This window comes from Sus scrofa, chromosome 17 (genome assembly GCF_054392235.1).
Source record: "Sus scrofa isolate SSC_HxYL_T2T_F1_AM1 chromosome 17, Sscrofa_HxYL_maternal_Yorkshire_Landrace_v2.0, whole genome shotgun sequence".
NCBI classification, from domain to species: domain Eukaryota; kingdom Metazoa; phylum Chordata; class Mammalia; order Artiodactyla; family Suidae; genus Sus; species Sus scrofa.
The window spans coordinates 57,427,189-57,450,032 of record NC_139399.1 but is presented as its reverse complement, the minus strand read 5'-3'; the positions used below and the strand labels follow the sequence as shown (position 1 = coordinate 57,450,032).

At 54.7% G+C, this 22,844-nt stretch overlaps 1 protein-coding gene across 3 annotated transcripts in view; it reads left to right on the top strand.

The window, feature by feature from the left end:
- Positions 1–22,844, top strand: part of SULF2 (sulfatase 2) — a 141,507-nt gene that overhangs the window by 102,644 nt on the left and 16,019 nt on the right. For all 3 annotated transcript variants that reach the window (XM_021077816.2, XM_021077817.2, XM_085004176.1), the window contains exons 6-11: positions 2,570–2,720; positions 4,461–4,636; positions 8,701–8,829; positions 10,220–10,276; positions 10,797–10,926; positions 13,065–13,260. In XM_021077816.2, the coding sequence (XP_020933475.2) occupies positions 2,570–2,720; positions 4,461–4,636; positions 8,701–8,829; positions 10,220–10,276; positions 10,797–10,926; positions 13,065–13,260 (839 nt within the window). The remainder of the gene's footprint in view (positions 1–2,569; positions 2,721–4,460; positions 4,637–8,700; positions 8,830–10,219; positions 10,277–10,796; positions 10,927–13,064; positions 13,261–22,844) is intronic.

Sequence of the window (22,844 nt, the reverse complement as noted above, 5' to 3'; positions counted from 1 at the left end):
TCCTGTCAAAAGTTCTCACTCCATCAAACCCTGTGCTATGTTCTTGGGCTGGGCTTGTGGGTTCTGACAAATGCTACTTGGTGCCATGTGGACCTATACCCCCTGCCCAGGGCCTCACCCACCCTCCCCAGCCCCATACACACACAGAGATGCACACACATGCAAAGGTACATATAGGTACAGACACACATATAGACACAAAGATACGCAAATGCACACCCAGGTAGATACACAGGACACACAGATACCCATATAGACACACAAAGATATGCAAATGCACACACAGATGCACAAGACACACAGATACACATATAGACACACAAAGATACATAAATGCACATACAAACACAGACATGTACATACAAGCACATATACAGAAACACAAAGGTACAGACACATACAGATACACAGAAACAGACACAAACACATGGAGATACAAAGATACAAGCACATATACACACACTGACACACAAACCCAGAGACACACATAAAAATGAACACTGATACAAACACACCCAGAGCTACACACAGAGACATGTATACACAGACATGCAGAAAAACAGTCATAGACACATGTACACACAGAAACAGACACCCAGATATTCACAGAGAGACACACACACACACACACACACACACACAGCCCCCAGAGTGTCTTTGAAGTAAGGCCCTCCTTTTATCACCCGCGGGAGCCAGGCCCCTGCTCACATCCTGGGCGGGGGGCGGGGGGGGGGGGTCAGGTCTCCAGATACCAAGCAGGGGGCCCACTCACCCTCCCGCCCGCCACCCCCAGCCCCCCAGCCCAGGAGGGATGTTATCCTTCAGGCGGGTTGTGAGCCACCAGACATTCCTCGGATTCTTGAGGAGGTGAGGGTTTCAACTCTTTGTTTAGCAGGCGGCTGGGTTCCTGTGAAAACGGGACACCCTCCTGGGGGCAGGGCGGGTGGAGACCGGCCAGCCCGCCTAGGCCCGAGCAGGACTCCAGACCGTGGCCCCCAAGAAGGGCTTCAGAAATCAGAGCCCTGACAAGCTCCTGCCCATTCTCCAGGGCAGACCCCAGCCCAGGAGAGTCTGACTCGGGGATGACTGCTCTGCATTTTTGTGCTGCATCTGGGCCCCTGAGGGCATCTCTCGAGCAGCCCCTGCCTCCGCTGCCCCTTCGGGCTTCTGGGCGAGGAGCGCAGGGCAGAGAGGGGCCGGGGGCTTGCAAGGGAGAGGGCGGCGTTTCTCGTCATCAAAGGAGGCCGTGGGCTGGGGTTGGATTTAACAGCAGGAGACCAGCCAGAGAGGCAAAGCAAAGTCCAGAAGGAATCTTGTGACTCACCCACGCTCTGCATAGCAACAGTCGCCATAACTGTCAGGCTGCCACCCGCTGCCCTGCGCCTCCTACCCTGGGGTTATGATTGGGGGGTGGGGGCCGGGGTCCTGACCCTGAGAGAAGGGCATTTGGGGCCCTCGCACCACCACCCCCCAACGCCCCAAGGCCTTTGCCTCCTTAATAGCTGTCTCGAAATGCTTTTGGCTTTAGGCAGTGCAAGTTCCACCTCTGCTTGCAGCTCCGCCAGGAGAGGGAGGCTCAGGTCTGGCCCTCAGGTGTCATCAGCGCCAGCGTGAGGGTTGCCCACGCTCTGCGGGCTCTTGTAACGTGTGGACTGTGGCGAGTTAGTCTTTTCTCTGGGCCTGAGCATCCCCATGTCTCGCCAAGGAGCATAAAAGCAGCACCAGCTCCTACAACTGTGAGGAGCATTAAATGAGATAATAGAGGCAAACCCTCCCAGGAGTTGAACCCGGCGGGCGCATCGTCAGAGCGCAGCAGCGTCAGAGCTTCTCCTGTGCGTGTTCATTCATTGCAGCTGATCCCGCAGCCTAAGTCACGGAGCCCAGTGGCTCCACCACCCACCGAGTAAGACCACAAGCAGGTCCCCTCTGACCCTCTGTTTCCTCTGTCGTGAATGCGAGAGTAAACCACACGGGAAGAATCACGGTGACAGCTGAGTCAGAGAAGGTGGCGTGTCCCAAACGTACCCACTCAAGCACCAGCCTCAGCTTTGGGCCGTACATGCCAGACTGTTCACCTAATTTTTTAACCAGTTTCCTTTTCTTTTAACTAAAATCTATCACAAAAGGAAATGCTGTAGCCACGCCGTACATAATTAACCACAATAACTGTCACTTGCCATCGACCCAACTGAATGCCCTCTTAGTAAGTTAGAATTGGGTGCTGCGCCTGCTGGAGGCTCTGCACTTGAATGTCTCTCCTCCTTCCAGAGGGAGGTGAGCCCAGCACAGACTGAGACTTTGGCCTTGACGCAAGGGGCCTGTTCATGAGGTTGAAAACGGGAGGGATGGTCTCCCTTTGGGGCTTCAGGCTCTCCCCACGTGCACGCCCCACACGTGGAGAGAGGCCAACCTAACGAGGATCGACCTTGACCTGCCAGCATCCAGATGGGGGAGGTTTCACCCCAGGCTGCAGCTCCCCCCGAGATGTGGGGAGAGTCCGTGGGGGGGGGGGGACGGAGCTAGGCCCAGGCACCGCCCCTCCAGCCTAACCTCGGTGTCATCCCGCCAGCACCCCGAGCTACAACTACGCGCCCAACCCTGACAAGCACTGGATCATGCGCTACACGGGGCCCATGAAGCCCATCCACATGGAATTCACCAACATGCTGCAGCGGAAGCGCCTGCAGACCCTCATGTCCGTGGACGACTCCATGGAGACGGTAGGCTGCCCCGCCCCCACCCCATCGGCCTCCCGCCCTGCCCTTCCCCCTTCCTCCCGACCCCCAGCAACGTCAGCGCGGCGGGAGTAGAGACAGAGGCAGGATGAAAAGGGGAGCCGGCTGTGAGCAAACCCAGCCAACGCCCTGCCCTCGTGGAGCCTGTGTTCCAGCCCCCGCTCTGCTCAGTGCGGGAGCCCCGTGTGGCTGTGGACGTGATTAAACAGCTTTGTGGACGTGTAATGCACACACCTCGCAGCTCAGCCAATCCCAGTGTACATTTCAGTGGGCGTGCTCTGTTTTGGTTTGGGTTTGAAGTCTAATGGCTTTACAATGTTGTATTCGTTTCAGGTGTATGGAAAGTGGTTCTGTTATATGTATACTTTTTTTTTTTTTCCAGATTCTTTTCCCTTGTAGGTTATTCCAAAATACTGAGCATAGCTCCCTGTGCTCTACAGAAGGTCCTTGGTGGTTATCTGTTTGATGGATAGTGGTGTGTATGTGGTTTGCTTTTGTTTCTTTAGGGCCGCACCCAAGGCATATGGAGGTTCCCAGGCTAGGGCTCGAATCAGAGCTGTAGCCGCTGGCTGACCCCACAGCTGCAGCAACGCCAGATCCTCAACCCACTGAGCGGGGCTAGGGCTCGAACCTGCGTCCTCTCGGGTGCTGGTCAGATTCCTTTCTGCTGAGCCAGGGTGGGAACTCCACATATACATCAATCCCGAACCCCTAATTTATGCCTCCACCCTCAGTGGTTTCAGTGTATTCTCAGGGTTGGCAGTTATCACTACAGTCCATTTTAGAGCAGTTTCATCACCCCAAAGACAAACCCTGCTGCTGCTGGCCTTCACCCCTGAACTCTCCTCACCCCCTCGCCTGAGGCCACTCCCTTGTGTCTCTCTGGATGTGCCTCTTCTGGACATTTCCTATAAAAGGAATCCTACAGGAAGTGGGGTTTTTCCTCTGACTTCTTTCACCTACTGGGATGTTTTCACGGTTCGTCCAGATGGTTGCCTGTGTCAGTGCTTCCTTGTTTTTATTGTTGGAGAATTTTCTGTTGCATGGATATTTTTTTTCCTTTTTAGGGCCTCACCCGCGGCACATGGACGATCCCAGGACAGAGGTCAAATTGGAGCTACACGGCCCACCTCCACCACAGCCACAGCCCCGCTGGATCCAGACAGCATCTGCCACCAACACCACAGCTCACGGCAACGTCGGATCCTTAACCCATGGAACGAGGCCAGGGATCCAGCCCGCCTCCTCCTGGATCCTCATCGGGTTCATTAACCTCTGAGCCATGAAGGGAACTCCCGTTGCATGGATATATTTTTTTTAAGTTATCCATGACTTTTTTTTTTTTTTTTTTTTGTCTTTTTGCCATTTCTTGGGCTGCTCCCGTGGCATATGGAGGTTCCCAGGCTAGGGGTCGAATCGGAGCTCTAGCCACTGGCCTACGCCAGAGCCACAGCAACGTGGGATCCAAGCCACGTCTGCAACCCACACCACAGCTCACGGCAACACCAGATCCATAACCCGGTGAGCAAGCCCAGGGATCGAACCCACAACCTCATGGTTCCTAGTCGGATTCATTAACCACTGAGCCACGTTGGGAACTCCATCCATGACTATTTAAATTCAGTAAAATACAGGAAAACTTAACCTTCAGATTCGCGGCGGCCGAAGCGCCCTGCGTGGCTGGTGGCCACCCACTGACGGCACCCCCTCCCCCCCACATTTCAGATCTACAACATGCTGGTGGAGACGGGCGAGCTGGATAACACCTACATCGTGTACACCGCCGACCACGGCTACCACATCGGCCAGTTCGGCCTGGTGAAGGGCAAGTCCATGCCCTATGAGTTTGACATCCGGGTCCCGTTCTACGTGAGGGGCCCCAACGTGGAGGCCGGCTCGCTGTGAGTGCACCCCCCCCCCCGCCGGCGCCCCAAAGTCCCCGAGGCCCAGGGAGGCCTCCAGGCTCCGCTGGCACCCAGACAGGTGAGCCGCAGGCAGCGCAGCAGGACTCCCCTCCCCGCCCGCTGTCCAGCGCCGCCGGACAGTGACTCGGGCAGGTGGATCTCCGTGCCAGCGACAGAGTAATGATGTCACCCAGGTGGACTCTGACGCGTCGCCTACCCCTCTGATGGGAGGGCCGGAGCTGGGAGCACCTGTGAAAACAGATTGTTTGTGGCGGGCACTCTGCCAGGGAGTCAGGGAGCAGGGCTCTGTGTGTGTGCGGGTGTTTGTGTGTGTGTCACCTCCAGCGCGTGGGGCTGCCACCTCGGTTTCTCTCCGGCCCGAGTAGTCCTTGGGCCTGGGGCTTGTCAGGGAGGCGCCCGGGCAGCGCTTTTCCCGCACCCCCTGAGACCAGCAGCGCCCGGGAAACAGCTCTCCTCGCCACCCACGTGGGCCCTCCGCCAGCATTCCTCTTGGATTAACCTTGGCAGTGACACGTTCTGGCAGTGCAAATGCCATCTCTATGCAGGGAGGGGTAGGCAGGCCAGCCGTGGTGGCCACCGCATCCTCAGATCAGCCAGGACATTCCAGGAACCCACCCGATTGGTGGTTTAAAATGCAGATGCATCACTGTTCCAGGGCTTTTTGGTCTGACGTCCATCCGAGCCCAGAGCCCAGGACACACACAGGCCCTGACAGGGCTTGTTGCAGAATTCCTCCCGAAGGGCGTTGGAAGTACCATCTCGGGACCAAGATGTTCCCACCGCCTGGGATGCTGGGTGGCAGTTCCAGGAGGCAGGCTGTGCGAGCTCAGGCCCAGCCTCGTCCCCCTTCCTCTGCCAACCTCACCCAGTGCCTCACTTTCAGGGTTGCAGGGTCGCCACCTATAATAATAGCTGTAGGAGTTCCCACTGTGGCAAAACAGGATCAGCAGCATCTTGCAAGCTCTGAGACGCAGGTTCGATCTCTGGCCCAGTACAGTGGTTTAAGGACCCAGCATTGCTGCAGCTGCAGCTTAGGTCACACCTGCAGATCGTGTCTGATCCCTGGCCTGGGAACTTCATATGCCCTGGGGCAGCGAAAAAAAAAGAAAAAAGGAAACAAATGGCTATAATAACAATATCTGAGCTTATTCTTCAGGCTTCAGTGTAAGCATTTTTTTTTTTTGAGTCTTTTTAGGGCTGCACCTGCAGCATATGGAGGTTCCCAGGCTAGGGGTCTCATTGGAGCTGTAGCCTCCAGCCTATACCACAGCCCCAGCAATGCCAGATCCTAGCCACATCTGTGACCTACACCACAGCTCACAGCAACGCCAAATCTTTCACCCACTGAGCGAGGCCAGGGATCGAACCCGCAACCTCAAGGTTCCTAGTTGGATTCGTTTCCGCTGAGCCACAACGGGAACTCCCAGTGTAAGCATTTTTTCATCCAGGTAATTCACTGAAGCATCACAACAACCCTATAAGGTAGATGGCTATTATTATCCCTCCTTGAAAGCCAAGGAAACGGAGGCACAAGTTAAGTTCCCTGAGGTTACATAGCACTTAAGGGGAAGAGCTGGAACTTGAAACCAGCCAGCCTCCGCAACTGTCCACCACCCCATAACGCCTCTTAGAAACCTTGCACCGCCCCTGTGAATAGAAAGAATTTGACCCATCAGGACTCTACAAGCACAGAGATTGTGGGTTTGGTCAGCCTCAGAGGCTGTGATCTGGCTCTTAGGACCCAAAACCACAGAGAAAGAGAGTGCAAATGTCAGACTCAGGGCTGTCAGCCAGGACTCTTTGGGTTGTGAGCAGAAAGGAGTCTCAAAATGAGCAAGGCAAGTAAGAGAGAAGGAGTGCAGTTGCTACAGTAACTGGAAAGTCCAAGGTCGGCTCTGGATTCAGGCAAGGCTAGATCCAGCTGTCACATCATGACAACAGGAAGCTCTCATTTTCCATCTCTGAGTCCTGCTTCCTCCAAATTGGCTTCATTCTCAGGCTATTGCTCTCCCAGTGGCAGGGTCATCACAGCCCCAGACTTTTAAGCCATCCAGCTTGGGAAAATAAACAGTGGTTTGAACAGAAGCCCTGAGGCTGATTCTCAGTGGCCTGACTCGGGTCCTGCGTCCATCCCTGAACCAGGCGCTGTAACTGGGGTGATAGAAGCCTTGAGTGACCCAGCCGAGTACATCTGGTGGTGGAATCTGAATGACGCTGGTAGTTCCTCCAGAATCGGAAGCTGTTCCCACTGAGCCCGGCGTGGATGCTGGCTGGGAAATACAGTTCTGTCCATCCTGCCCAGGCTGAGCAGAGCAGGACCCCCGGACAATCTCAAATCAATCCCGCTGTTGGTTGCCAACATTCACCTTAGCTCCCTGTCACCCAGCAGTCTTTTCCAGATGCCTCTAGACTATGTGGTCACCCGCCCACTGGCTTCAAGGCCCTCCACCACCCAGCTTCTCTCACCTGCCCAGCCTCACCCCACGACCCTCCAGCACACCTGGCTGCCCACCCTTCCCCACCCAGTGTTCACAAGGTGCCAGGCTAGGGAGAGGCAGGAGGTGAAAGACATCTGAAACCCTTGGACCCAGGCCCTGCCCCAGTTTGATGGAGAATGTGTCCATGCGGCCATCGTCCATCCAACGGGTATAGCCCTGTGCTGGGCACCGCCCGCAAGTCACTCACCACCATGTCAGCAACACCCCAGGTCAAAACCAGATGCGGGAGAAGTAACAGATGCATGGGGGGGGGGGGCGTAAATAACAGAATTCACTGAGCTAGCACTTATTGAGCACCTACTGTGTGCTCTAAGTGTAAAAGTCTTCGGGTTACATAGTGAACAAGGCAGACAGAAATGCCTGCTGCCTTCCCATTAGATTCTACTTGGGCAGTAGACAGCAAGCCGGGAAAATGAGTCAAATATGTGGAAAACTGGTGACAAGGCTTTGGGAGCAAGACAGAGCAAGGAAGGGGAGGGTGGCCGTTCTAAACAAGGTCCTCGGGAAGGGCCTCACATCAGTGCTGTGTGACCAATGACTGGACACCTGGCAACTGAAAGCGCCACGCGTGTATCACAGTCTCTGTGGGTCAGAGGTCTGCGCCCAGCTGAGGTTGGTCCTCTGCTTACGCTGACATCCAGGCATCCGCCAGGGCTGCTGTCCCATCTGGAGGCTCGACTGGGGAAGGACCCATTTCCCCACTCACGTGGTTGTTCAGGTGCAAACAGCACTTGAGCTCACACAGCCTGCCTCCCGGGGTGTTCACCAGGCATCCTTGCTGGGGGCGAATTAAGGGCAGCTTGCTTCTTCAGAACCAACCAGGGAGGAAAGAGAGACCAAGAAGGGCCAGTGAACAAGACAATAGGATACCATGTGACATCACGTGGTCTGACATCTGTCACCCTTGCCACGTTCTATCCATTTGGCCCACCCTCGAGGGGATCGCATGAGGGCGTGATGCCCAGAGCGTGGCCACTTAGTGTGTCATGAGCCTCCTTGGAAATTGTTTAGCCAGGAAGTAAAGGTGGGGAGTGAAATGCTTGCTGGGGCACAAAGGAAGAATATTCTGGGCAGAGAGGCCACCAGGGCAAAGGCCCCATGCTTGGCCTATTTAGGAACATTGGGCAGGGGGAGCGGGGGGCAGTGTTTGCCTCAGGGGTTCAGAGAAGGACCCAGGGGAAGGTCCAAGGATTGGGAGAGCCCTTAAAAGAGGGTGTCTTTGTTCAGGAAGTGGGGGCAGGGAGGGCCTTCCTGGCAGAAGCAAGAGCCAAGTCGAGGCCAGGTGGGGGCTGTGATCCCCAGCTTCCTGTGGTTGTGGGGAGGGCACGGAGGTCAGGGCGGGGTTCGGCTGAACTGGGGTGCCGAGGGGGAGCATTGGGGGCCGAGGGGCAGGAGAGGGACATGAAGGACCACAGCTTCCCCAGCTTCGGGGCATCAGCACCCCCCCCCTGCGACCTCCCACCCCCCAACCACCCCTCTTCGGAGGGAGGCTGGGTCACCTCTGCCCAGGTGGCCGAGTGCTGCTCTCCCTGCCCCCCTCAGGAATCCCCACATCGTCCTGAACATCGACCTGGCCCCCACCATCCTGGACATCGCAGGGCTGGACATCCCCTCGGATATGGACGGGAAATCCATCCTCAAGCTGCTGGACACAGAGCGGCCGGCGAACCGGTGAGGGGGCAGCGTGGGTGCTGGGCACCCCGGACTGCGGGAACTCGTGGCCAAGCTGTGCAGGTCAAGAGGAGGGTATCCTCAAGGTCAGGAGCTGGGGTGCTAGGGCCCCCCCCCCAACCCTGACCACGTACCTGCCGTGGGAGAGGAGGCGGCTCCCTCCCTAAGATTCCACCTTCCCAGCTGGAGTGTGGCCACAGGAGCCAGGTGAGGATGCTCTCCGAGCCTAAACTGAGTAAGACTTGCAGAAAGAGTAACCACAGTCGGAATGAACACCAATTCAGCGCTGACTGTATGCCAGGCCTTGTTCTGAATTTTGAATTCGCTGTAACCCAGTGCACTAGACATGGCGAGGATCCCATTTTGCCAACTCGGAAATTGCATCTCAAAGGACAAATGACTTGTCAGAGGTCTCTTGGCAGGTCTGGGTCTGACTCCGGCTTTCAGACTCCAGGCTGGAGGCTGCACTCTTAATCGCCATGCTCTGTGGCACTAGTGCTGGATGGTGTGATGGGAACATATTCCTAGATATCCTGGTGGCAGAAAAAAGGACAGTGATGGCGAGCCAAAAAAAAAAAATAGGTGGCAGGGAGGTGAGCTGGGTCTGGTGGGGACAGGAGGACTCAGTCACTGACGAGGCAGCAGCGACATCTGGTGGCCAACAATGTAACTGCCCACTGTGTTGATGGCCCCAAGACACAGAGGGTTGCAACCTCTAGCAAGGACCTCCTGCAGCTCAGAGGGTCCAGCCCTGGTGGGCACTGTCTGTCCACGTGTGATTGTCCAGTAGGGACAATCTGTTGAGCCTCCTCCCTCTAAGATATTTTGTGAACTGCAAGAGTATAGATGGCATATGTGGGGGGTGGGGGCGGGGGCACTGGTTTGGGAGCCAGCATAGCTGGGAGTCAGGCTCAGGGTGGCGGCTTCCCCATCTGGGACATGGAAATGATAGAGCGAAACTATGAGATGCAGACTTAAATTACACCGATCCGACTTCAGAGGATCAAAGGGGAAAAACACCCCCCGGAAACACAGTGTAATTAACCTAGTCAGGCTGAGCCCTTCCGGCGCTGAGCTGGAGAAGTGATCTCTCCGACCCTGAGGGAGCCCTCGGACCTGCTGGGAGGCGCGGAGGTGAACATGCCACGACCGTGTGTGGCTCAGAGTGACTTCGACCTGGGTCGTTTCCACCCCTCGTACCCTCAGACCCAGTCTCCAGGGAAATGCAGGTCTCTGGGGATGTGAGCACCTGTACTCACCCCGGCTGCCCCCCCGGGGTCTGTGCTGATTTGAGCCAAGGCTCCGAGCACCATCCCTGCTTCGGGGGCGGGGGGGGGACCTCTGAGCCCCCCCACACTGATGGGAAGACAGAAGTGTGCTTTTTTCCCAGGTTCCACTTGAAGAAGAAGATGAGGGTTTGGAGGGACTCCTTCCTGGTAGAGAGAGGGTGAGTGCGGGGGCCCGCGGGAGCCACCCCTGCGCGTGTGGCCGAGCAGCCCCCAGGCAGCCCCCACCTGCTCCATCCCAGAAAGTGCCTGGCAGCCGCCACCTCCCCCCGTGACGTTAGAGACCTCCCCGTGGAGGGCAGGACGAAGCAGGTGGCTGTTGTTGTACCTTCCACCAGTGGCTGGAAATGTGTGTCCACACTCCGCCCCCACCCACAAGGAAGCCCATTCGCTGTTCCTATGGTTGATGGAGAATTTGCGTCTGGAGGCCACCTGTACCCTTCAGACAGGTGTGGTCCTGTCTGTACAATGCCTTACATGCTTTTCAGTTTGTTGCCAACCTGTGTCATTTGGGAGGATTCTTATACAATCCCCATTTCTTAAGTCGGTGACAGCGAGAAGATTTGACCCACCTCCTCCCTGGCGACACCACACCAGGTCCCGGTGGGGGCCACCTCTCGGGCAGGCCACGCCCTCCCCCGGAGCCAGGGGCCAGTCCTGTGCTTGCTCTCCGCCCCACAGCAAACTGCTCCATAAGAGGGACAGTGACAAGGTGGATGCCCAGGAGGAGAACTTCCTGCCCAAGTACCAGCGCGTGAAAGACCTGTGTCAGCGCGCCGAGTACCAGACGGCGTGTGAGCAGCTGGGCCAGGTGAGGATGCTCAGCCGGGCCCTGGGCCGGGGACAGTGCCTTTCCTGTCCCTCCTTCTCTCCCAGGGGTCACCCCTCCTAACCACGGCCCGGGCCTGCTCCCCGGCCTTTAGGCCAGTGGACCAGCAGGACCAGTGCCCTCGCTGTGTGAGACCCAGGGTGATGCCAAGTGATACAGGTGAAGCTCCCATCAGAGGACAGGTCTCCCGTGGGGGCGCATGTGTGTCTTTAGCTGCGCTGTGCCTCTTGCTCAGTCCCTCTATGACAAAGACACTGCTGGCCTCTGCACAGTATTTATAAAGTTAAACAACTATTTCAATTGTTTTCAGTCTCAGATCATCTTCATGGAGGGTTTCCCACTTACACAGGAATAATAAGAAATCGCCTTTTTTAAAGAAAACTTTTTTATTATAGTTGATTTACAATGTTCTGTCAATTTCTGAGAAATTGCCTTTTTAAGTAAATAATTTTTTTTTTGTCTCACTTTTTAGGGCCACACCCGCGGCATATGGAGGTTCCCAGGCTAGGGGTCCAATGGGAGCTGTAGCCGCCAGCCTACGCCAGAGCCACAGCAACGCCAGATCCAAGCCGTGTCTGCAGCCTACACCACAGCTCATGGCAATGCCGGATCCTTAACCCACTGAACAGAGGCCAGGGATCGAACCTGCAACCTCATGGTTCCTAGTCAGATTCTTTTCCACTGTGCTACAGTGGAAACTCCTTAAGTAAATAAGTTTTAAAAATGAATTGATTTCGAGAGAAATACTAAAGAAATTATAATCCGACTAGTGTTTGGAGACGGCAGAAACTGACTGGTGCCAGAAAGCCCGCGGGGGCTCTGGGGGCCAGGGGTGGGGGTGGGAGCAGAGCCTTGGAAAGAAAGGCCAGAAGCTAGGAGGCTGGGTTGGGGGGTGGGGAGGGTTGTGATGAGCAAGGGGGAACGGCAGGGGTGGCCTGGCCTGGCCTGGTCCTCGGCAGGCAGGAGCAGGGGAGCTGGGACTTTGAGCTCATCCACTGTGGCTCAGGCCCAGATATGCGTGCCCGTTGCACCTGTAAGAACAAGTGAAACCCGGGCCTCCGTAGTCCGTTTCTCACTGGTAGACCTGTGGGCCACCAACGCGGGGTACGAGCTGGGTGGGGGTCACAGGCTGCATCCAGGCGGCTCTGACTTATCACTAGACTCAGAATTAGCCCCGACCTGCCCCTGTAGCAACCCCACCCCCACCCCCTCCCCGTCCAGCATTTGTTTGCAAGCCACAGCCCCTCCCCAGGCCGTGGAGGACACCTGTTGGGAAGAACCAGCCTGAGCTGCTGAAGAGCTCTGGCTTACGCTGGAGCTGCTGGAGCTGCTGGAGCTGCTGGAGCAGCGCTCAGAGCAGCCTCGCTGCTGGCACGCTCCCAGGCACTGGGGCAGCCACAGCCTCAAATGCCCTGAACAGAAAGCCATGCCTTCCTGGAGCAGACGTTCTGGGCAGATCTCAAAGTGGTTCCAGTTTCAGGTCTGAGCTCCAAGGAATGGGCAGATGAGGCCTGGGGGGCTTTGTCCCCTGGGAATCCTTGTCTGAGTCGCCCCCTGCTGGCCCATCTTCGCCTTTCCTACTCCCAGCACATGGGGGTGGGGCAGTTCCCCCCCCGCCCCGCCCCGCAGAGGAGGGGGCAGTACCAGTATCTTCAGAACAGACTGTCGGAGCCCACTGCTAAACCCAGAGGGAAGGAGCACGGGGGGCCTAGACCAGCTGGGGAGGCGTCAGTCCCACCCGGCCCCCAGACTCAGAACTCCAGGGCCTCCAGGATCCCAGCCCCAGGATCTCCCTGCCGGCAGATGCTGGTGCTGCTGCTCTGTCTCGGTTCATGCTGTGCCTTCCAGGAAAGCCCTTTTCTGTGCACGAGCCATGCCCTCCACCAGGTGCTTCTCCGAGAGGGCCCTTCCCGTGACCGGCTCATGCTCAGCCAGAGCGCATCACCCTGGGTCCCACTGCGGGCGTGTGTCCCTCCATCCCAGAGCAGCTATTTGCAGGCACGGAGCCCTTGTGAGCCCGTGTCCCAGCCGGGGCCACAAGAGGGACGTGCCAGGATGGGGGCCGGCGGGGGCAGCCCCGGCCCGGGCCCGGGAGGCTGAGGCCCTGGCGTGTCTTGCAGAAGTGGCAGTGCGTGGAGGACGCCACGGGGAAGCTAAAGCTGCACAAGTGCAAGGGCCCCGCCCGGCCCGGGGGCAGCAAGGCCCTGTCCAACCTGGTGCCCAAGTACTACGTCCAGGGCAGCGCGGCCTGCATCTGCGACAGCGGGGACGAGCAGCTCAGCCCGGCCGGACGTCGGAAGAAGTTCTTCAAGAAGAGTGAGTGAGACGGGAGGGAAGGGACCCGCGCCTTCATTCTGCGTGGTCCACAGACACGCATCCCAAGGCCAGGTCTCGTCTCAGGGCTGGGGACGCAGCGGAACCCCTCATGCTTTGTCCATCGGAGGGGGGGGGCGGGGAGTGATACAGAAGGAAGATAAGGTGACGGCGTGTCGAGGGCTCAGGGGAGCAGGAGCGTCAGGAGAAGGTGAGGGAGCCTGGGAGACAGCCGCCGCCCACATCACGAGCTCCAAACTCGAGACCTGAAGCCCCCGAGGGTCTTGGGTCTTGAGCAGCGGAGCCGAGGTGCCAGGATCAGATCTGTGTTTTCCAAGAATCCCTCCAGCTGCGTTTCAGGCACCGGACGGTCCATTTGCAAAGCACAGCAGATTTCAAGTCGCCCAGCCTGCAGGTTTCCAGGCAGGGTGACCTCTGCCTTCTCTCTCCAGCCATTTATTTAGCTATTTAGTGTCACTTTTGTGGTATTAGGTACCTTTTTGTGGTGACTTCATGATCTAAAATGGCCCCAAAGTGGCGCTGACGTCCTGTGTACTATCCCCTGGCCCATCACGGCAGTGATGGGGGGACAGACACGTGGGTGAGAAAAGCTTCTTTCAGGCCTGAGTTCAGTGTCAGTGAATTAACATGTGCAGTAAATCCGTAGTCTTGGAGTCGGCGGCCCAGCGGGTTAAGGACTTAGCGTAGTCAATGCAGTGGCACAGGTTCCATCCCTGGCCCAGAAACTGCCGCATGCAGTGGGCGTGGCCCAAAAAAGTAAAACGAAATAAACCGGGTGTCTTTAAACAGACATCCTGGCAACACACATAAAATAAGGTTCCTGTATTGATGGTTGACAAGCGTGTTGCGACCCAAGGCTCGAAGGAACCCGGCCCCGTATCTCCCCCAGGAGCACTTGTTCCGTACTCGCTAATTCCGTGTCCAAGGGACTTTATAGAACAGAACCACTGCATCCAACGAGCATCCACTGCACAGTTGACCCTCGAACAATGTGGGTTTGAGCTACCTGGGTCCACTTTCACACGGATATTTTTCAGCAGTAAATACTGCAGTTCTCCATGGTCCACGGTCAGTTGAATCCTCTGATGCAGAGAAACCCTGGATATAGGATGGGGGGGGCGGTAGGGAGTGGAGGGGGTAGGAGGCGGTGACTACAAGTTATTTGCAGATGAACCCTCGCCTTGCTTGAGGCTCAGCTGTCGTGGGAGGGGGGAAGAGCCCCCATCCCAACTGGAGAAGCTTCCTTAGCCTTTACGCCCCCTCCTCGGCAGGGGCCGCAGAAGGGCAGAAAGTTAGCCAGTAATCCGGGGATGGGAACGGGGGTGACACAGCTGTCACACAGGTTGGTCATGGTCCCATTCGGAGGGCCAGCTCCCCAGGAAGAACGCTCCCTGGTCCCCTGGCTAGAATGTCCCCTCCAGAGCTGGGCAGTTGTCCAGGCCACCCATTGCTCTAGTGCCCTGAGCCAAGGGGAGACAAAGCCTAGTTAGAGAGTTGAGTTGAGTTTTCTTTTCATTGTGGTACAACCTGCGTTACCTCCCGTTCACTGTCTTTACTGTTTTCAACTGTAGAGCTCAGTGGCTTTAAGTCCCTTGACAGTAGGGCAACCATCAGCACCATCCGTCTCCAGAATTCTTCATCTAGCGAAACGGAAGCTCTGAACCATTGAACAAGTCCCCCTCATCGCCCCCCAGCCACCTGCTGACTTTCTATGAATTTGACTGCACTAGGTCCTCATATAAGCACAGTCACGCACTGTATGTCCTCTTGTGACTGGCTTGTTTCACTTGGCATATTGTCCTCAAGATTCATCCATGTTGCAGCCAGTGGCAGAATCCCCTCTACTCTGTAGCAGGACCTTGTTGTTATCTCCTCTGTATGTAATAGTTTGCGTCTGCTAACCCCAAACTCCCAGTCCTTTCCTCCCCCTTGGCAACCACAGATCTAGTCTCCTTGCCCAAGAGTCTGCTTCTGTTTCGCCAATAGGTTCATTTGTGTCATATTTTAGATTCCACGTATAAGTGATATCATACGGTATTTGTCTTTCTCCTTCTGACTTCCCTCAGTAGAATAATCTCTGCTATAATAATCCATGTTGCTGCAAATGGCATTATTTTATTCTTTTTTATGGCTGAGTACTATTCCATTGTATACATGTATCACATCTTATTTATCCATTCATCTGTCAGTGGACACAGAGGTTGTTTCCATGTCTTGGCTGTTGTGAATAGTGCTGCTATGAACATAGGGATGCATATATCTTTTTCAGTTATACTTTTCCTTGGATATATAATCCTAGGAGTGGTATTGCTAAATCATATGGCAACTCTAGCTTTTTAAGGACCCTCCATACTGGCTGCACCAATTCATATTCCCACCAACAGTGTCGGAGGGTTTCCTTTTCTCCACACCCTCTCCAGGAATTTTTTTTTTTTTTTTTTTTTTTTTTTTGTCTTTTTAGGGCCACACCCAAGGCATATGGAAGGTCCCAGGCTAGGGGCTGAATCAGAGCTGCAGCTCCCGACCTATACCCCAGCCACAGCAATGCCAGATCGGAGCCACATCTGTGACCTGTGCCACAGCTTGCGGCAAACAGCGGATCCTTAACCCACTGAGGCTGAGGATCGAACCTCTATCATCATGGATGCTAGTCGGGTTCTTAACCCACTGGGCTACAATGGGAACTCCTCTCCAGCATTTGTCATTTGCAGACTTTTTAACGATGGTCATTCCTACTGAGGTGATACCTTACTGTAGTTGTGATTTGCATTTCTCTAATGATCTTAAGCATCTTTTCATGTGCTCTTTGGCCATATGTAGGTCTTCTTTGGAGAAATTTCTATTATAGGTCTTCTGCCCATTTTTCCATTGGGTTGTTTTGTTGTTGGGTTCCATGAGCTGCTGCTTTATTTTGGAAATCAATTCCATGTCAGTTGCATCATTGGCGAATATTTTCTCCGAGTCCATAGGTTGTCCCTTCATTTTATGTTTCATTTGCTGTGCAGAGTTTGTGAGTTTCTTTGGGTCCCATTTGTTTCTTTTTATTTTTATTTCAGTTGCTTTGGGATATTAAAAGTGTCTTTGGTCTTAATCTGAGACACCTTGAACCAAAGCAGCTTAGCAGAGGGCAGGAGAAGGCCCTTCAGCCGTAGTTTGGGGGTCCTAAGTGTATGGCCAGGCATAGAGGACTCTGGAACAAGCCAGACAAAGGCACAGAAAGAACCCCTCGGTCTGCTTCCTGGACCTGCTCCTGCGGGGAGATCAGCTCAGTTGTGTGCATTTCTGGCCCAGGCCCTGTGGCTTCATGGAGACAGGACTCAGGGAGGAAAAGGCCAAGGAGAAAGCCAGCCCTAGACCCCCTGCTCCTTTGGCCCATGTGACTGACCCAAGAGTCTCGGATTTCTCGATTCTGGGGAGTTCCCGTTGTGGCTCAGCAGGTGAAGAACGTGCTCAGTGGGTTTAGGATCCAGTGTTGCCCTGAGCCGTGGTGTAGGTCACAGACGTGGCTCGGATCTGGCGTGGCTGTGTCTGTGGCTTAGGCTTGCAGCTATGGCTCTGACTCGACCCCTAGCCCAGGAAAGTCCATATGCCGCAGGTGCCATAAAGAGAGGGGGAAAAAAAGAATTCTCAGTTCTGAGAACAGCCAGTTATAAGCATCCACTGCAAGAGCAGATCCTGGAGCCCTGAGCCCCGGAGCCTGCGGCCCTGCCTCCCTGCCCGGATGCGGCTCTCTGGCCAGTCCTTGACTCTTGGTCGCCACCTGGTGGTCATTCGGAGCCCAGCAGAGACCTGGGCCATGATGGGCCCGGGGGGGCCCTGCTCCAAAAGGGCTGGGTGTTTAGGGCAGCAGGGTTACAAACTCAGTGCCTCCCTGGGCCACACCTAAAACAGAAGGAGTGGTGGGGACAAATGGAGGACACATCGTCCCATCTAGAGTGGCCGCACATCAGCTCCTGCCCTGCCAACCACTCTGCCCGTGGACCTGGTGGCGACACGCAATGTCCTGTTTTCAGAAGCTGGAAATCTGGGCTCCTCCATGACCACCTATCCACACCACCCCCGTTTTTCTGAAATGTTAGCAACTTGATCCAATTTGACTTTTAATATAGAGAAGATACAAGAAATCTGGGCGCTGACCTTATACAAACAAACTGACTTGCCCCTGCACCCCTCTTGAGGTCTGGTGGCTGGCCCAATAATCAAATTGCCACAAGACAGATTAACAGGAGGGAAAAAATTAATTCATACACCCAGTGGTCTCATAGAAAGGGGACCCCAAAGTGATCAAAGCAAGCTGTTGATACATCATTTTTAGACAAGGAAACAATTCTTCATGAAGATTTAACAGAACAAATGGGCTGGTGCTTGAGGTGGCGGACTGATGGAGAGGTAACAGAGTTTATGCAGCTGTCTTAGCCTCGAATCCCCTGCCTCTGGCGGTGAGGGTGTTTTCTCTCCTTCTGGTGCAGGGAGGGTACCTGCACGTGGGAGATTTATTTCCCACTTTTAGGGGGAAGGGGGTAGGGAAGTCAGTTTGTTTGTATGTATTTGTTTTTTGGTTTTGAGGGGGTTTTTTGTTTTAGTTTGCTTTTTAGGGCTGCACCCGCTGCATATGGAAGCTCCCGGGCTAGGGGTCGAATCAGAGCTACAGCTGCCAGCCTACACCACAGCCACAGCAATGCTAGATCCTTAACCCACTGAGCAAGGCCAGGGATCGAATCCGCATCCTCATGGATACTAGTCGGGTTCATTACCGCTGAGCCACAATGGGAACTCCCTCTTTGTATGTATGTTTTTTTAATATGGCTACACCCACAGCGTGTGGAAGTTCCCGGGCCAGAGATCGGATCCCAGCCACAATGGCGACCTACGCTGCCATTTCAGCAATACCAGAACCTTTAACCCTCTGCGCCGAGCCAGGGATTGAACCTGAGCATCTGTGGCCCACCCAACCTGCTGCAGTCAGGTTCCTAACCCACCGTGCCACAGCAGGAACTCTGGTCAGCGTTATTTTTTTTTTTCCACCAGCTGTTTCTTAAGTAACTTCAGTTCAAAAGAATCCATATGCTGGAGTTCCCTGGTGGCTCAGTGGGTTAAGGATCCGGCATCGTCACTGCCGTGGCTTGGGTCGCTGCTGGGGCAAAGGTTTGATCCTTGGCCCAAGAACTTGCATGTACCACGGACACGGCGGAAAAAAAGAAGAATCCATATGCTGTTGTGCTGTATGTTGGGGTGGCGTCTCTGAGCCCCAACAGTTCTCTCCTCTGAAACTTCCCAGGAAGTTTCACGTTTTGAAGGCAGAGTTGGTGGCCATGGAGAGAGAAATCGGGTTAGTGTTGAGCGGTAATAGCTCTGCTAAAGAAGAGAACAGAGGTTGGAATGAGAATGGACGAACAGAAAAGGACAAACCAAAGGCCACACGTCACCCCCCGTTAAACCGGTCCCTGACCCCCGGGCATAAACCCGTCCAACAACGGCCGTGCCTCACTTCTCTGATGGAAAGGGTTAACCTTCTCCTTCCGTGGAGGTGGGGACCCTCCTTGCCCGCGTGGCTCACAGAGAAGCAGCGGTTTCACCAGGATGCCCTGGCTCCTCCTTGCTGAGTGGTCAGCGTGTCCCGAGCACGTCGGGTTGGGGACAACACAGAGGCTGAACTGTTGACCCCCCGCTGGAATATTTTCAAGGTTAAGGAGAGAGTTAAGGTCGGTTTTTCCTACGCATCTACTCCAAAGCTCGGCAGGGACCCCCTCGAAGTTGAAAAGAACTTGGCGTCTTGGTGACACACAGTGGATTCTGAACGACTTCTCGGTGTCACATTTCTGTGGCATAACGGCAGGAACAGGAGCCCAGGTTTGTGACTCGGCTGGCGTGGAGGGCGGAGGACTTGGGTCACAAGCCAAGTGTCCATGTCCCATCTGCCCACCCCCTTAGGTGGGAGCCCTCTGTATACTTGTGTGGTTTGCAGACAAGGTTAGAGGGGCACCTGCAGCCGCCTGGTCTGGAGTCTTGCCATGGGCTCTGCCACTGGTCACAGTAACATCCATATGCCTTCATTTTCCGTGGGCTTCTGCCAGGTGCTGAGAGCAGAACAGACTGTGAAATGGCTGGTTCAGGGGGCCTGTCACTTGGTTTTGGTGACTTTAAAGCTTGGTTTGTCACCTGGTCAAGTCAGTCTAGATGTTTGGTTCACCCACACGGAGTGTGTGCTGTTATGCAGCTTTATCAGGGAGCAGCTGTGATACCCAAGTGGCACGAGGGTGGCTTGTGAGCCATCGGGACATTGGGCAACTTGGCAGATGCCTGTCCCAAAAAAGGTCCTGCCAGGGTCACTGCCAGTCTCCTCTAGAGGTTTGAAGATGCCACCCGTGGAATCAAACCACCAAGTTCCACTGCAGCATTGTCCTAGCCTGTCACCCTAGGAAGGTCCATTGTTATGTTTCTTTTCTTTCTTTCTTTCTTTGTCTTTTTCTTTTTTTCTAGGGCTGCACCCACCGCATATGGAGGTTCCCAGGCTAGGGGTCCAATCAGAGCTGTAGCCCCCAGCCGATACCCCAGCCACAGCAATGCCAGATCCAAGCTGCATCTGCAACCTTTTACACTGCAGCTCATGGCAACACCAGATCCTTAACCCACTGAGCGAGGCCAGGGATCGAAGCTGCATCCTTGTGGATACTAGTTGGGTTCATTACCACTGAGCCACAACGGGAACGCCTGTTTTCAATGCCAAGGGCAATTTGTCACCTGTTGTCTTTAGTCTGGATGTGAGCAGCCCTTGGACTTCTATAGAGGTTTTCCGGGGCCCTAATAACTCCCCAGAAGGAGACGCAGGGCCCTGTGTTCCAGACTCAGTCCACAGGTGCTCATGGGGGCGGGAAGGAAGACCAGGTCAGAGGCTTCGGTGCTGTCTGCATGTTGACATAACCAGCCGCCAGGTTAATTCGTTAATGTGGCCAGGGTTTGGTAAACTGGCGCAAGGGGGTGTTTGGTTTGTGCCTGACCCGTTGAAAAAGTAAAGGTTAGTAAGAGCAAGACATGGGTTAAAAAGAGCCCCTAGGAGTTCCTGTTGTGGTTCATCGGGTTAGAAACCTGACTAGTATCCATGAGGTTGTGGGTTCGATTCCTGGCCTGGCTCAGTGGGTTCAGGATCTGGCATTGCCATGAACTTCAGTGTAGGTTGCAGACGTGGCTCAGATCTGGTGTGGCTGATCAATTTGACCCTAGCCTGGGAACGTCCATATGCCGCGGGGGTGGCCCTACAAAACAAACAAACAAACAAACAAAAAAAAAAAACCGTGGTGGAGCTGTGGAGGGGAAGTAGCTAGATGGGCAAGCACTCCCACTCAGGCTTCTGAGGACAACAATAAATGTGGGAAAGTGGTTTGTTGAGCGTGTGTATGTTTAGCAAGTCTTAAAAAGCAGGGAATAGATGAAAGCGGAGTTTCTGGACCCATGATCTTGGGAAAGCTGTCTAAATCCTGATGCCAGCATCTGGGCTGGAATTGACCCTGGAAATCCTTACTTTGGGGTCACCTGTGGCGACCATCTCCCATCAGTCTTTTGGTTTTGCTTTTTCTTTTTCTTTTTGGCCGTGCCCTTGGCCTGTGGAAGTTCCCAGGCCAGGGATCAAACCTGCGCCACAGCAGTGACCCAAGCCACAGCCGTGACCACCCTGGTTTCTTAACCACCTAGGCCACCAGGGAGCTCGCCCGTGGTCTTGAGAGCCATGGCCTGGGTCTGGTTGGGCGTGGCTGGCACGGATCCGGGAGGATTTCCCCGTTGTTTTGGTGGCGTGTAGGTAGGTGGCAGGACCTCCTCAGGTCCTTCCCAGCAAAGCGGCCGTGCATGTTTTCTTCTGAAGTCCTCGATGCACACCAGGTCCCCTGGTCGCCAAGGACGTCAGGGTGTTGGTCCGGGAGGCCACACCCGTTTTCCTGGTTGGTGATGAGCTTCAGGTACAGCGGTGAGTTCTTGCAGACACCTGGGCAGAGCACCAGCGCTCATGTACAGTCCCAAGAATGCAAGGTTCAGAGATGCCAGGAGGCATTGGGTGTGCAGACACTGTCTCAAAAGAGGTTCATCCGTGTCCCCTGGCAGAGTATTCCCGATCTTTCTGTGGGCCGGGGCAAAGCTTCTGGCCCTTTAAGCCCAGTCACTGGACAGAGCTTTGCTGAGGTCCTTTTATGTCTAGAGGTTTATGTTCCACTTGCCCTGATGGTTGAGGATAGGATGGAGGAGGGAATTTTCATGAATACCCTTGAGTTTGTGCAAAAGCAGGTGCTTTCTTTCTGTTGCAAAACAAGTTCCCTGGGTTGATCGAATCCAGAAAGGAATGTCAAAACTAGCAGTAATCTCAGTTGATTTCATTACCGTGGCCATAGATAGCATCACCACATCCATGTGAACGACGTCCCGCCACTAACCGTGTGAACGATAACCAAGCAGTGGGAACAGCCCCCAGCCAGGGGCAAATCTGTAAACTCTCTTTGCAGTGGCGCAGAGGGAGGGCCTAGGAGGGCTTCTGGGGGTCCAGGGCTCTCCCAGAAGTTGGCTGAGACCCATAGGTAGTCATTGGGAAGTAATTTGGTCAGAAATTCGGTGGCTGCCAGGGCAAAACCACTGGTCTTTTCAGCGCCTTAATTACCCTCGTCTGCACATACACCTCATTTACGAGGAGGCAAGTGCAAGCCCAAGGTCACAAGAAGAGTTGTTTGCCGAGAGTCTAATCCATCTGATCATTGGCACGTTTTTTGTGTCCATTTGGCTTTTTTTTTTTTTTTTATCGTGGGCTAATGACATAGCCATGCCTATGGCAAATGTCAGTCAAGAATAAAAGCAGGTTTAAAAATTGGGTGGAGAGGAGTTCCTGCCGTGGCACAATCGGTTAAGAAGCTGCTTGCAACAGCTCAGGGTTGCTGGGGAGGTGCGGGTTCAATTCCCAGCCTGGCGCAGTGGGTTAAAGGATCCAGCATTGCTACAGCTGTGGCATAGGTTGCAGCTGCACCTCAGATGCGATCCCTGGCCCAGGAACTTCCATATGCTGCGAGTGCAGCCATAAAATTAAAAAAAAAAAAAATAGAGTGAAGAAAGGATAAGCAGGGGGTGGACACATTTTGAGCCCCAATTTCAGCAGCTCTGTCCATCTTTTCATTTCCTGAAGATCAAGCATCAGACTCCTGAGTAGGGGCTGAGCAGTGAACAACTGCAGGGTTAGAAGGGAGGTTTGAAACAGCTGCAATTACACGCCCAGCAGCAGTAGGAGAAGCTGCAGAGGTTAAGACTCTCGGGATCTCCAAATTGTGCCAACAGCCTGTCAGACTCCAAAAGCATGTTGTGGTGGTTTCCCCTTTGCTGGTGAGCCCTGCGCTCTGCAGCAGGGGCTGGTCCCTCAATGGACAGTCTCCACTCAAGTGTCCGCCAGGGGGCGCCATGGCACAACCAGGTGTTAGGTTTCCCTGGAAATTTCCCTGATGGGAGCCATCGCAAAAGAGAAGTCAGCCTGGGTTGTCTTAAGAGGACATCTGAGAGAGTATCTCGCGGCTTCGAGACCGTTTCGGCAGTTGCCAGGC